Source organism: Sipha flava, unplaced genomic scaffold, assembly GCF_003268045.1.
Source record: "Sipha flava isolate LNK unplaced genomic scaffold, YSA_version1 41_pilon_pilon, whole genome shotgun sequence".
Lineage (NCBI taxonomy): Eukaryota > Metazoa > Arthropoda > Insecta > Hemiptera > Aphididae > Sipha > Sipha flava.
In genome coordinates, this window is record NW_020273144.1 from 2,343,882 (window position 1) to 2,358,900 (window position 15,019).

At 25.1% G+C, this 15,019-nt stretch overlaps 1 protein-coding gene across 5 annotated transcripts in view; it reads left to right on the forward strand.

The window, feature by feature from the left end:
* The window catches only part of LOC112688946 (histone deacetylase 4), a 47,483-nt gene extending 35,832 nt beyond the window's left edge, over window positions 1–11,651 (forward strand). For 3 of the 5 annotated variants that reach the window (XM_025562388.1, XM_025562389.1, XM_025562391.1), the window contains 17 exons: window positions 2,260–2,370; window positions 2,473–2,585; window positions 2,644–2,775; window positions 7,598–7,721; window positions 7,875–8,149; window positions 8,242–8,334; window positions 8,403–8,523; window positions 8,590–8,764; window positions 8,820–9,049; window positions 9,368–9,550; window positions 9,630–9,793; window positions 9,856–9,975; window positions 10,039–10,161; window positions 10,220–10,360; window positions 10,870–11,040; window positions 11,104–11,234; window positions 11,410–11,651. In XM_025562388.1, coding sequence (XP_025418173.1) covers window positions 2,260–2,370; window positions 2,473–2,585; window positions 2,644–2,775; window positions 7,598–7,721; window positions 7,875–8,149; window positions 8,242–8,334; window positions 8,403–8,523; window positions 8,590–8,764; window positions 8,820–9,049; window positions 9,368–9,550; window positions 9,630–9,793; window positions 9,856–9,975; window positions 10,039–10,161; window positions 10,220–10,360; window positions 10,870–11,040; window positions 11,104–11,234; window positions 11,410–11,464 — 2,462 coding nt within the window. In that variant the 3' untranslated portion in view covers window positions 11,465–11,651. The remainder of the gene's footprint in view (window positions 1–2,259; window positions 2,371–2,472; window positions 2,586–2,643; window positions 2,776–7,597; window positions 7,722–7,874; window positions 8,150–8,241; window positions 8,335–8,402; window positions 8,524–8,589; window positions 8,765–8,819; window positions 9,050–9,367; window positions 9,551–9,629; window positions 9,794–9,855; window positions 9,976–10,038; window positions 10,162–10,219; window positions 10,361–10,869; window positions 11,041–11,103; window positions 11,235–11,409) is intronic. The other 2 variants (XM_025562390.1, XM_025562392.1) reach the window with 2 other exon arrangements.
* The last annotated feature ends 3,368 nt before the right edge of the window (window positions 11,652–15,019 follow it).

Below are 15,019 nucleotides of genomic sequence, written 5' to 3' on the forward strand. Positions count from 1 at the left end.
ACAAACATTTTCCTTACATGCAATCTACAATTTTCAATTTTTGTTTTAGGACGTGATAAATATCTTATTATATTAAAAATTAACTTAATTTAATTTATAAAAAATTCAGTTGTTTTTTTTTTTTTTTTTTTTTTTTTTTAATAGCTTTTAAAATACATACAATCAAAATAAAATAAAATATAAACTTTTAACATTTTGCATTAAATTTTGATATTTTCTTAATTTTAATTTAAAAAAAAAAAGTTAAAAAGCTGATGAAAACTAGACTCACAAGTACCTGTTTTATTGTAAACTATGCCTGATAACTGTTATTAAATAATTAACAATTTAATCTGAAAATAATAAATATAAATATATCTTATCGTTAACAATTCACTGTTAAAATATATTTAAACCTTGATATACATCATTTCACTCGTATTGGAATATTGATACGATTAGAAATAAGCAAATGGATAATTAAATGTAATGATCATTATGGATTAGTATTTTTAAAACAGGAACATTTTTCAAACCTTTTTTACTTTCTATTTTTATAAGTCGCGTCCAGAACAAAAAAAACACATATTTTCGACATTGTCTTACTTATGTGTATGTTTTTAAAATATTTTCGATGACATTGTCGGTAACAAAATTTTTTTATCGTCTGATTTGCGGTTTGCTTCAAAAGATGTTTACCGTCATATTGTAATTGACAATATATCGGTACGTCCAGAACATAGACATAATTTTATTATTTTGTTTAGAAAAAATATTTTCCCTTTGAAATCGTATTAAAAAAAAAAAGATGGTCTATCGGCATATATTATATGATATATTTATTTACTATTAAAATAATTTATTTTGCAATAAGTAACACCTACAAAAAATTGAATTGATTTTTGCCAAAAATATAAGATTTAAAAATATTATTATGTGTATAATATACTTCTAGTACCTTTGAATCACTATCACTATATTGTTTCCTCGTTATAAGAAACTTACCTAACAAACCTAAAATCTTTTTTTTCTTTTATTAATTTTAAACTTACAATCACGCAAGTAGCAGCAACAATCGCACTGTGGTCCTCAAACCACAAAGACTAAAAGTTTATAGGTCTGGTTTCGACGCATATGTTTTTAATATTTGCCGATTACTTTATCGTAAACATTTTGTCACATTTTGTGAACAACAATTGTTCTCGTTTTGTTTCTTAGTCTGAGCGCGGCTTAATAAAATATAAATGATTGCATTTTGATTAAATTATTTATTCTTGACGTAACATAGGTGAAAACATTATATTTTTGCCTTATGTATGAGCCATTAGAACATTAGTAATTATGTAACATCTAATGCTTATGAATCAATTCTTGCTTATTTTAATTCATATTTTAATTCAACTCATCAAAATATATATTCCGTCATAGCCAAATTAAAATTAATATAAACCGAAAACTATAATTAAAATTATAATTTTTAATTTCAACAAAACATTATACATTTATAACAAATATATAAATAAACAATAAAAATTTATAAATCACGCTTAAAAATTGCAAAAATTAAGAAATATTTGTAAATGTATTCGTCAAATACATGGCTTTCTACTTTAAATTATGTAAATATACGCATATACATTTTTATCGTTTAATGCTGTTACAACGAATTTTCGTACTTTTAAAAATAATTTAAAAAAAAAATTATTACGACATAATTTATAGTATACTTTATTAATTATAAACATTAACTACAATAACTAACCTTTGTTTGAATTTCAAGTAAAATAAATATTCTAGAAATTGAATCGATAAGTTTTTCCATTCTCTCTCTCTCTCTCTCTCTCTCTTTTTATCCCAGACAATATTGTTGCATCTAAGTTAAGGACAGTTAACCTAATAAATAATCCACTTACATAAATTAGTATTATTTTATTATTAGTAATAAAAGTTATCGTTAATACAATTATACATCATATTATTTATGTTTGATATTTTTTAAATAATTTAAAAAAATATTGTGTTAATATCTTATAAGTTGAAAATCTGATGTGTTGAAACATACTTTAACTTTGAAGTATATAATTTTTAATTGAATAAATAATGTGTTATAATAACGTAATGACGACAACATAAATATGTAATAAGCAATAAAAAATATGCGTTTTGTCTTTTAATTGCTCTAATTTTTAACTTAACGTTTGTTTTTCTAACTATTGACCACTTTCCTAACTAAGTGTGTTTTTTGTTCCTTGTGTGTGTTGAAAATATTATTGCATGCAGCGTCTGAACCGGATTTGAAAATCAGATTGCCCCTGCGTACGTACGAAAGACAACGTAACAATCCAATCGCACGGCCCAAAGGAAAAGGCAGCAGAGTGTCTACGCTTGCAAGTACCGTACCATTTTGCTATTAAAATATTTTTTCCTTTTTCCATACTAACATTTTAATATGTATTCCATTATAATTTTCATATTCATAATTTTATTTTTCAGTTGAGACGTCGCCTTCAAGTAGTACTCCCGGTTCTGGACCTAATTCACCCCCTATTATTATACCAAATTGTAGAAATTCACCTTCAACTGGGGCTACTACTCCGATCAAAGAAGTATACAACTTATAATTTTTCTATTACAAATCAAATAAATTTACCTTTTTTTTTCTAGGGAGGAGAAATGACATTTGGCCATATGTCTAATAAGAAATCAGATCAAAGTGGTAGTATCACTGATCTCTCAGCATTGTATACAAGTCCTTCCATGCCAAATATTTCGATGGGTAGACCACCGTCCAATTCGGTAATTACTGATAAATATTATTAAATAATTATTTTATAAGTAATATTTACAAAATAATTTAAATACTAAATCTTATGAGTTAACGCACGCCTGATAAATAAAAATAGATTAGTTAGGTGTGAGTGTTAACGATATTCTTTGAAATGTATCATATGATTAAAATTTATTATTTATTAGCTATTAGATACCCATATCGATTCAATCATTTTAAAGTCTGAAATGCACTTGCTTTTCTCATAAAATATTTAATATTTATTTAACAGTAGAAATGTACTAAACTCTTTTATGTTTTATGGGAAGCCATTGATTTAATTAAAATTAATGGGTATTTTATTTAAGCTATGTAAATACAAACTAGAAATATTACTTTTTTCTATTAAGTGCTCTTCAGGTATTTACACGGTTTTAGATATTCGAAAAAATGTCCTAACTAATATAGGCATAGATTAAATAAAATATTTTATTTATTATTATTGGACATTCAAAATGTGTGTTTGTATTTATATATATATATATATTATCTATTTAAATTTCCAAAAACTTGTTTTAAGAGATGCGTTTTGTAAGACTCGTTTCTTCAAACCTTGTTTCTATTTTATTTTCTTAGTTTTTATTTTTTTATTTATGAAACTTTCTCTATTATATTACCAATGATATTTTTTGTCAATTAATAAATAACATTCTAATGTATACATTTTTTTACATTTAATTTGGAATAAAATAATTTTTCAATCATAACACAAATAAAATATAAAAACACATTTAAATTTTTAAATTCTGTGTGATGTTTTTTTTATATAAATATGAATATTCTCGTCTACAAATACATGGTTATATTTAGTTTTGGATGTGTCTGTACAATACGTTAACAAATATATTGTTCAATAGCCTACAATTGTTGGAAATGTCCATAATTATCTGAAATCATTTAAATTTATCTCAGTATTTAGTATGTATGTAAAATATTTTACATATGTTTAAACTATAAATATTATTGTTGTCATAAGTTGAATTTAATTTTTACGAGGGTTAATTAATTCAAATACCTTTGCATAATATCATATTTTGAAAATATTCGTGATTTAGAATTTTGGTTTTTTGTGTGTATCAACTATGTAATAACAATAATAATATTATTTTAAAATTTGGTGATGTTGCTAAACATATGTAATTGTGGTTGTAGTGGTATTTTATTATTTCTAAATCATTTCTATGTGTTCAATTAATTAGTTATTTTGATATTGAATATTTGTTACAGTTATATGTTGCCAACTCTTATCATTGCGTAATTGTATTGAAATCTAAATACGTATTAATGAATGGGAATTGATAATATAACCGTTTAGCATGTATGTTATAAAAAAAATGAATAAACCTATATTGATTAATACATTAATCTTACACAGGCTCATATTTTATTTTATTTTTTATTAATTCTTGACAGCTCTGAATTTTCGATTCTGATAATTTTTGATGCGGTGGTACAGTTGATAGTTGTTTTTTTTTTCTTGTAGTGATATACACGTTAGCGATGAGTGAGGGGTGGTAGTGGTAGTGGTTTCTTTCCGTTCGGGAAGCGTAACCTCCAGTGACTAAGGTCGAACCGCAGAGTGCATTAGACTGCCTTATCCTACTCGACTACAATTCCCCTTGTGTATATATATATATATTTATGAGTATGAGACATATTAAAACTTGACGCATCAGATTCATATATTGTCCGTTTATCAAACAAATGTTAGATAAACAAAATGCTTCAAATAACCGTAATATATATATATATATATATATATATAAACCTTTTTTTTAAAATCGGAAACTTAGATTTGTTTGTCAGAAATATAAACAGCTGTATAAAAATAAAATGATAATCAGTTAGATTTTTACAGATGTCAATATAAATATAACTTGAAGTAGATTGTTTCCTAATTGTATTATATTTATACTTTAGGAACTTAAAAAAATAATTTAACTAATAAGTTTGTCAATTGAATTTAGTACTTTGGAAGTATTTAACATGAATATTAAATGTTCAAATATACAAACAGGTTGTTAACATTAGTTTTGAGATTGATGGTATACTTCGTCTAATGAACTTACAATATTAACTTTAATTGCCGTTTGACCTATTATCAAATTTAAATAGAAATATTTTCTTAATGTTGAACATTTACTTTTTTCGCGCTTCGTATTTTAAACTGATATTTTAATTAATGATATATATTTTAAATAAAAAAAAGATTTTATATTGAAAATAGTTACAGATTAGATAAAGATAACGTGAAATATAAGGTAGGTACAACCATTTGATCAAATACAACGTTTAAACGTAATTATTTTTTTGTGCCACATGTTTGATATACAGAAGCAATGTAGCAATATGTATTATTTAATGTATACCATCTCTTAAATAACATTTAATTTTTCTGATTTTATGTTCACAATATATGAAGTCAGTTTAGAATTATTTAAATTTGTGACAATTCATTTTATGAATTTGACGATAAACGTATTATTTAAATAATACCATAAATTAATTATCTCTTGAATATACTATTTGGAATATTTATTCTTTATTACATTTGTTCTTATAATTTTATCAATAATTATTTCTTAAATTATTGATGTTTCAATATATTTTATTTTGAGGTTTTTCAATTGAATAATTTATTCAATTCTTCCTAATGTTAGTGTGTAAAATCAAATGTCATAAACATATTGACTTTGGATAATTAAATTACATTTCTGATCACTGAGCGTCGTTAGTAGGTTGTTATGACGTTTTCATAAACCACGTTCTAAGATTTTCGATAGTAAATTAATTTTTATTAATTTGAGTGATAACTGAATACTACTAATATTATTATTACCATGGATTTGTTATTATTTGATATTTTTGATATTTTTTTTTCCCCCATAGCCGTATAGGTTGGCTATGTTTTGTAAGTTGTGTTGTTTATTCGTATTCACTTCTTTGATTTTATTTCTACAGTTCCTTATGAATATATTTAATTATACACCTATAAGTAAGTGATTAAATTAATGTGTCACAAATCTGTTCAAAATTTTCTTTTTTTTTTAAAAAAAAAAAAATTGTTTACTTAAATTATAGGTACTTATTATTATTATTAAGTTCTCGCGTTATATTATAACAGTACATTTGAATGAAAACGAATGTAAAAAAAAAAAATTTTGAATAGGTAGATCGAATATTTAATATTATTTAAATATTTTTATGGATTTAGTACTTAGTACCTGTTACTATACTTATTTAATTTGCATACTTTTTATTACTTAGAGTTATCAATACCTTCTTGATTCTCGTTTTTAAGACTTTTAAAATTGTATTTATTAAATTAAAGATTATTTAACCGGATGTCAACACTCGAAGTTTTGCCCTTCGCTTCTTCATGCATATTATCTACTTAAGAATGTGGGTTACTGGCCTCTTATGTAGAAAACGTGTCATAATTTAATATTTATCAATAACTGTTGTTTTCTTGAGTATGAGATTTCGTTATAGTTTAGATATTTAGTTATAGAATATAACAATTATTCTTGATTCTAAGTAGTTTTCAGGATTAAAATTATTTAATAATTTTAAAAATTATAAAATACTTAAACTGAATTAAAAATATATTTTTTTAAACAAGATTTAAAAACATCAAACTTATTTCCATAACCTAAACCAGTGGTTCTAATACTTTTTTCATTTTTGTCACCTTTAGCCACTAGAATCAAACACCGCTTCTCGCCCTAACATCAAAATAATAAATAATCTTAATTGTGTATTTTAGAATAATTTTTGAAATAACAAACAAAAAAATAAAAAAAATACGTTACACAAAAAAATTATAAGTACACCTACACTTTATTGAGTTTATTATTGTTGAGTTTCAAAAAACATTGACATTTTGAAGTTTAAATTTGCAAATCAAAAAATAAAAAAAATAAAAAAAAATATTAATGATTTATATAAAAACTAATGAGAAATTGAGACTTGGTGGTTTTTAAAAAGTTGAGGAAGTCGAGGGCTGATAGTGGAAAGACCGAGTCTCATATATTATCTTTTAGAGTTGTAGAGCTATAATATACTATAATAATACTACATATCTAGCAACAGCAAAATAACCGACTAACGACCCCGGTTAAGTCGATAAAATAATCTATAATGCATCGATTTCGCGCTAATAATAATACTACACGTGTTTATCAGAGATAAATAATAAATATAAATAATATAAAGATACAAACTTAAAGGTATGCTATTTACATGACAGTTGTGGTAATAATATAATTTTATTAAAATTAATTATTTTCTTATTTTTTTTCTTTTCCACTTGAGATTTCGGTCATGCCTACACTGCGTCTATGTCACCCTTGAGTGACATATCACCCCGGTTAAGTACCACTGACTTAAACAAAAATCACCCAGAAAAAACCTGTAATAATGATGATTGGCTTGTATGAGTATAGCTCTTAAAGAAATAAATGAAATAACAAGCATTAGCGAAGTTGGTGATTGTAATAGAAAGTTTAAGTTGCTACATATCTTATTCTATAAAGTATAGTTATATATAGTTTTATTAGAAAAAATGTTGTATTGTCTTATTAATTCTTATGATATATACAAAATTAAATATTAATATTTTCGTTTATGTTTTGATAAATTATTCTTATAAGATATTATTAACAATTTTATAATATAATTATTGAAATATTTTAATTGCAGTTTAATAAAACTAGTTACATCTTTAAAAAATTAAATACACATTATTAAATTATATTCAGTTTCCGTATAATACTAAACTTTTTCCTATAGGACGGTTCAAAGTTGACATCTCTTTCGGAAGCTGAAGTTCGTGCAGCCTTTACTACGAAATGGGGTGTACCTCTTACTAATCAAATGTTGACTAGTACATTGCCGTTTTATCCTACTCTTCCAAGTAATTACAATTTAAATCACCACATTACATTTTAATAAAATTGAATAGCTTATATTTATATATATCATAATATGATTTATAAATCATGATGAATGATTCATATATATATATGTATTATTAATTGTTTAATTTAAATTTATATTTTATTCGTAGTTCAAGATACATCCCAAACTTTAATTCAAAAACAAATGCAAAGCCTTGAGTCCAGGCAAAGTGATATTCCAACTTTTCATCCAGCACCTATAACAGACACTCAAGTAGCAAATCGCAAAATTATTAAGGCTGGACACAGACAAATAGGCCGTACACAATCAGCACCATTACCTCTTGGACATCCGATGTTGAATAGCTCTATACCTGGTCAACAGCTAAGTGTTCATCCTGAAGAATTACCACATCAACAACTTAGTACAGATATTCTAAAACAAGTAAATTATCAAATTTTCTATAAAATAAATGTTTAATTTATTGTTAATTGATGAATATTACTACTTTAATCATTGCAAACAAATTCTTATAGCATATTCGACAAACCGTGTTGATACGAGCTCAAAGTCGAGCTCAATTGGCTAACAATAGTTTTATAAACGAAGATCAAGAAGATAATTCAAAGGTTTGTATTTATCTTTATGTAATTTTAAATTTTCTTATCAATGTAATTTGATTTTATAAATTATAAAGGTAATTGATTTAACTGGAGGACCAAGAAATTCTACAGATAATGGTTTAATAAATAAAAGTCAATTATTTTTGCAACAACAACGAGACTTCAAAATGCGCCAATCGTCTCAATCAAATGATGGTATGTTCATTTAAACTTAAAAATTTATTATTTTATGAATTTCTAAAAATATATATTTTTTCGCAGTTTCATTATTTGCAAATCGAAATACTCATACTGCATTACCTTTAGTTAGAACTTATTCCAGTCCTTTAGACGTTGTTGCTGTAAGTACAGGAAGCAATAATTCTGACACATATACATCATCATCGCCTTACCTTTCATCAACTAGCATGAATTCTTCTGGTGCTAAATTGTCAGGGTAAGCATCACAAAATAAATAAATATTAAATTATTCATGTACATTTTAATTTTAGAAGTCCACATCGTCCTACTACTGGATTGGCATTTGACAGTTTAATGTTAAAACATGCTTGCAAATGTGGTAATAATGCTATACATCCTGAACATAGTGGACGGCTTCAGAGTGTATGGGCCCGATTGATTGAAACAGGATTAGCAAGACGATGTGATAAGTTAAGACCACGAAAAGCTACAATAGAAGAATTACAAACTTGTCATACAGAACCTCATACTCTTTTATTTGGTTTGTTCCTTTTAACATTAGATCTATATTATATGAATCACTAATTGCAGAAAAGGTCATGTCCACTTTTTGACGAAATTTAGTTTTTTACGTATTTGTATTTATCTGTCTAAATAACGGGACTAATCCATTAAAATATTCAAAAAAAATGAGTATTTAGGTAATTTACTTATTTTAAACCTACCTCTTTCCTAAGTCTTGCCTAGATAGATTTATGTGTCTCCTGTAAAAATGTTGTGTGAACATTTCCCCTTTCTGTAATAAGTGATTCAAATATTAAAAAAATTGTATTATTTAATCATTTTAATTATTAATTAGGTACTAATCCTTCCAGTCGGCAAAAAATGGATAGTTCTAAATTAGCCGAATTACCAGTGAAAGCTTTAGTACGATTACCTTGTGGTGGATTAGGTGTTGACTCTGATACTACATGGAACGATCTACATACTGCTCCTGCTGCTCGCATGGCAGTTGGATGCGTCATTGATTTAGCTTTTAAAAGTAGTGTAAATTTAGATTAAATAAAAATATTTGATTTATAAGTTGTATGATAACATTATGAACTTATAACTGATATTAGCTACCTTGGGTGATATAAAAAATGGGTTTGCAATTGTTCGTCCTCCTGGCCATCATGCTGAAGCCAATCAAGCTATGGGATTTTGTTTTTTTAATTCAATTGCTGTTGCTTGTCGTTTATTGCAACAACGACAAGGTGTACGACGTATATTAATTGTTGATTGGGTATGTTTACGTTTACTTAAATAATTAATTTGTATTAAATTTATACATTTTTTATATAATAGGACGTTCACCATGGTAATGGAACTCAACAAATTTTCTATGATGATCGGAATGTACTTTATTTATCTATTCATCGTCATGATGAAGGAAATTTCTTTCCAGGGACTGGAGCTCCTGAAGAGGTAAATATTTTAAAATAAAATGTGACTAACTCCATATATTTATTACTATTATTTATGATTTAGTGTGGTACTGCCAGTGGTTTGGGTTACAATGTAAATATTGCATGGAGTGGTGGTCTACATCCTCCATTAGGTGATGCTGAATATTTAGCTGCTTTTCGTACAGTTGTTATGCCAATTGCCCGGGTAAAGATAAAATTTATTGATTTATTTATTAGTACTGAACTTATTTATTACATTGCAGGATTATGCTCCAGAAATTATACTGGTATCTGCAGGTTTTGATGCAGCTTCAGGTCATCCAGCTCCATTGGGTGGATATAACGTCACACCAGCTTGTTTTGCATACATGACTCAGCAATTAATGCAATTAGCTGATGGGAAGGTGTTATTTTGTTTTTAATTCTTATTGCTTTGCTTAAATTCCCTTTTGATGTATAACTCTGAGACAATTATTTTACTGTATATTAATATAAATATATGACAATGTACATAGTACATATTACAGTAATTAAATATACATGAAAAAAAAATCAAATGTATAATTATAAATTTGTATTACATTCTAAGAGAAAAATAAATGTTATTAAAACAAGTTATCGAACTTCACAATGTTTATGTAGTAGAAAGTTATCACACTTTATTTTTTAGATTTTTACTTTGATATGAAATTAATATTAAATATTAACTTCATAAACTAAATTATAATTGAAACAAAAAGGAATTCAAATATGTGATAATGTCTATAAATATTCACTAATTTCACTCTACAGTACCAACAATTATTTTGAATAATTTAGTTCAAGACTTTTATACCAAACAACTGCTTATTAACAATTTTATTAAATAACCATTGAATTGAAAATATTTATATAAATTAAATTTGATGTATAGGTTATTTTATCATTGGAAGGTGGATATGATCTAACAGCTATATGCGATAGTGCTGAAGAGTGTGTAAGAGCACTACTTGAAGATGATGTGACACCAATTGTTGAGTCTGAATTACACCGTACTCCTTGTCAAAATGCTATAAAAACATTGCAAAAGACCATAGCTATACAGGTAACTTAAAATATATTTAAAATTAATATCTATCATTATTTTCATATGTAATTTATTTGATAGCTTCCCTATTGGCCCGTTCTAAAAAAACTGGCACACACTGTTTCATGCAGTGCTGTGGAAGCTACGCTTTGTGAAGAAAATGAGACAGTAAGTGCTATGGCTTCGTTGTCCATGACCAGACACAGAATACAGTAAGTAACAACCAAAAATGTATATATTTAAAATATTTTTTTATTTATGTTTATTCATTAAATAAAAATGTTCAATATGAAAACCCATTATGTAAAGAACGAGTTTAAAGTTTCAGTTATGTCTAATGACATACTACAGGAAGAAAAAATCTTTAATTATTAATATTCATTTCAGAAGTTCAGAACCTAGTGAAGAACCAATGGAAGAAGACTGCGAAGATGATAAATAGATATTTATTCAATATAATTGTATATTATTGTTTGATTTGTATATGTTCAAATTTTGAAAATTTGTTTATTCCTGCCACTTAAAAGATTAGATATCATTGCATTACACTAAAGAAATAAGTAAACAAATATAATGATAATTCATTTTTAAGAACATAATGTGGAATGACACGAATATTTGTTTATTAAATCAACAATGTTAAGATATACTTATTATTCTTTTCCCAAAATTTATATATATATATATATATATATTATATATTTGTTTAAATAAAACATTCCAAATAATAATTCTTAACACATAAAATTATTCCAAAAATTATGTTACCTACATCATAAAGTAAAGTAAAAATATAAATACTTTAAATTATATATTTTTAATTTGTTATTATTTTAAATATCTATATTAAATTTATTTTAATGCATATTAATATATATTTTTAGATGTGATAATTGTTATTTTTTTATTCAGATATATATTCTGAGAGCAATTACAACATAATTTTGACTTTTTATGTAAATACCAAATATTAAAAATGAATATCGACATGGTGTTTTATGTTTACTAGTCGTTTATAATATATACATATGATTATTACTATTATTATTATTTTTATTATGATTATTATTATTTATCGTTATAATTAATTAGTCTATTATGTAAACAATATTGACTTTTGTGTTTAAAATTTAAAATTATTGTTGATGTTACAGAATATTTATGGGAAATTATCAGATTTTATTTTACAAATGAATATTATTTTCTTTTTTTATTGATTGCTACTCTGGTGGTTTGTTGGAAATAGTATTAAAATAACTTGACAAAAACATAAATATTAATATAAATAACATGCAATTCTTATAAAAACATAATTATGATACATATTAAAATGTATGTGATATTTTGTTTATTTTAAACCTTAATCTTAGTATTGATTAACTATGTTTTTATTGGCAACAATTCATTCAGTTAGTTATTATTAATCTACTTTCATTTAACAAAGGTTGAAATATTTATTAGAGGTGATTTCTTATAAATGTATTCATATGCTGATTATCTATTATTTTCTATATTCTCTATCCTGTGTTGCCAATTTAAGTTTATTTAATCTAATATGTTTACAAAGAAAGTGCAAGGTGTAAATTCATTTTTAAAATCAAACATTATTCGGTTTTTTTACATCAAAGCTTGTAGTATATACTTGATTTGTTAAGCTAAACCGAATATAAAGTATATATATATAATATACATTGTGGTTCACCTTGCACTATCTTCAGTTGTGTGTAGTGGTTATAAAATATTGTTGTATTAATATTTGTACAGTGCTTATTTTATTTGTTAATTTTGTTGTATTTTTTTTTTTTTTTTTTTTTTTTTTGTTACTGTTTAAAAAAATGGCATTGCATTATGTTAAATACATTTTTTTTCCAAGTGAAGTAAATGTTCTTTAAATGTAATATTCACCTTGGCTTTGTTTGTATTAAGTTTTTTTTTTTCTTTTACTGAAATTACAGTTACTGAAATTTGAAATTAGACACTATTATATAATTAATTTGTCACATATTAACAATTCAGACTAAGGCTATTTTAGTAAAATAATTGAATCCATTGGAATATAAAAATTAAAAGGAAATCTACATAGGACAATAAAATTAATGTATACAATAACATATTTTTTAATTTGACCAAAAAATAAATATAAAACAATTTTTGAAAAATCTTATAATAAGCTAAATTTAACACTTAATTGTAATCATATCAATAATTTAAAAGAATATATTTCAATAACTCTTGATGTAATTGAATGTATTTCTATCTGATTATTTTAATTTAAATTGTTACATCATGTACTCAAAAAGTTTAATAAAACAAAGTTGTATGCAGGTATAAAAAAAAAACATGACTATTCATTACTTAGATGAAACCATTAAAGCTAGGAATAAAAATTTAGTCAATAGTTTTATTTTATCATACTTCTATATTTCTACCCATAAAAAAATATCTCAAATTTAATACTTAAGAAAGTTAAAATTAGTAAAAATGGAGAAGATTAATTATTTATCGGATTTTTTAGTTACTTAGTATAAATCAATTAAATAATCATGAAATGAATATAATCATAGAAATCAATGAGGGAAAAAGTGTATGAAAAGCTCATGATGGAGATAGATACTCTTATAAAATCATCATGATTATATAACATCCAGTCCTCCAGGTGTCTCGATCCGCTGCTTTTGTTTTTCAATATGGGCCACCATTCAACGATACCACGTCTCTTTTTACTATATCTTTCCATCTTACACGGGGGCGCCCAAGAGGTCTTTTTCCTACTGGGTTCTCTGCCAATACCATGTGCAGCAGTCCGTTCTGACCTAGCCTTAAGTCTCCTACTCCGGATTATATCCAATATGTTTGGCTACTGAAAAAGATCCTCCAATTCTTTGTTTTTTCTTATTCTCCATCCCTCAGTTAAATCGTCTTTTACTGGACCAAGAATTTTTCTAAGGATTTTCCTCTCTAAAATAATCAGTTTATTTTCCTCTGTTTTTCTTAATATCCATGTTTCTGATCCATATGTAATTATAGTAATATAATTATATATATATATATATATATATATATATATAAATCTATAGTAAGTGTAATTTATAAATACTCACTAATTACTGGCATACAGAATTTGAACAGTTTCTAATTGGAAATAGAAAATGTATGGTTGTGTAGTACTATCACAGGTCTTTCTGACTTCTTTATCAATACTGGTTTATATTTTTTAATAGCTTGTTTTGAATAGTTTGTTGCCACGTATTTTTTATTATATTAATTTCTTTTATTTTACTTTCTTCTCCTTTCTAAATCAATAAGCATTTAAAGCTTAATAAAATCGATAATTAAGTACATCATTTATAATTCATACCTCTTTCGACATTTCTTCGTAATGAGAATATTTTTCTTTCATTTCTTGTTCAAAAATCATCTATTCTTGAGCACGCCTTTCAGTATTTAAACATAATATTGTTGAGACATAAGAATAAATGAAGGTTTATTCGAAAAAAAAAATGTTTTATGTTTTAAGCGTGCGATTTGTCATAGGTGATACATTTTAAAAAAAATCTATACAAATAAAAAAAAAAATAAATATTTTTCCTATGTTCCATAATTACTCATTACAAATTTCTCCGCTAAAAAAATCAGAACTTAAATTTAATTTGCGCAGTGTAGGATTAATAACAGAAAAATCCACAAAACCGATGTTATTTAAGAGTAGTTGAATCAAAAGTATGTCAAACAAATAAAAAAGCTTAGATGACAAGAAATATTTTTAAAAAATTGAAAATTTATAAAAAATATTACACAATGCATGATATAGTTTATTGACTATTGCACTGCTCATAATTACATTCTTACGATGGAAAATTTCGGAAATTTCTTTTATTCGCCCATATTAGGACATCTACTGTTCAGACAATAAACCAAAAGATTATTAAGAATATTGACCGCCATTAACATAGTTTGTTAGTACAGAACCTGCAATCAGATGGTGATAAAATTCATA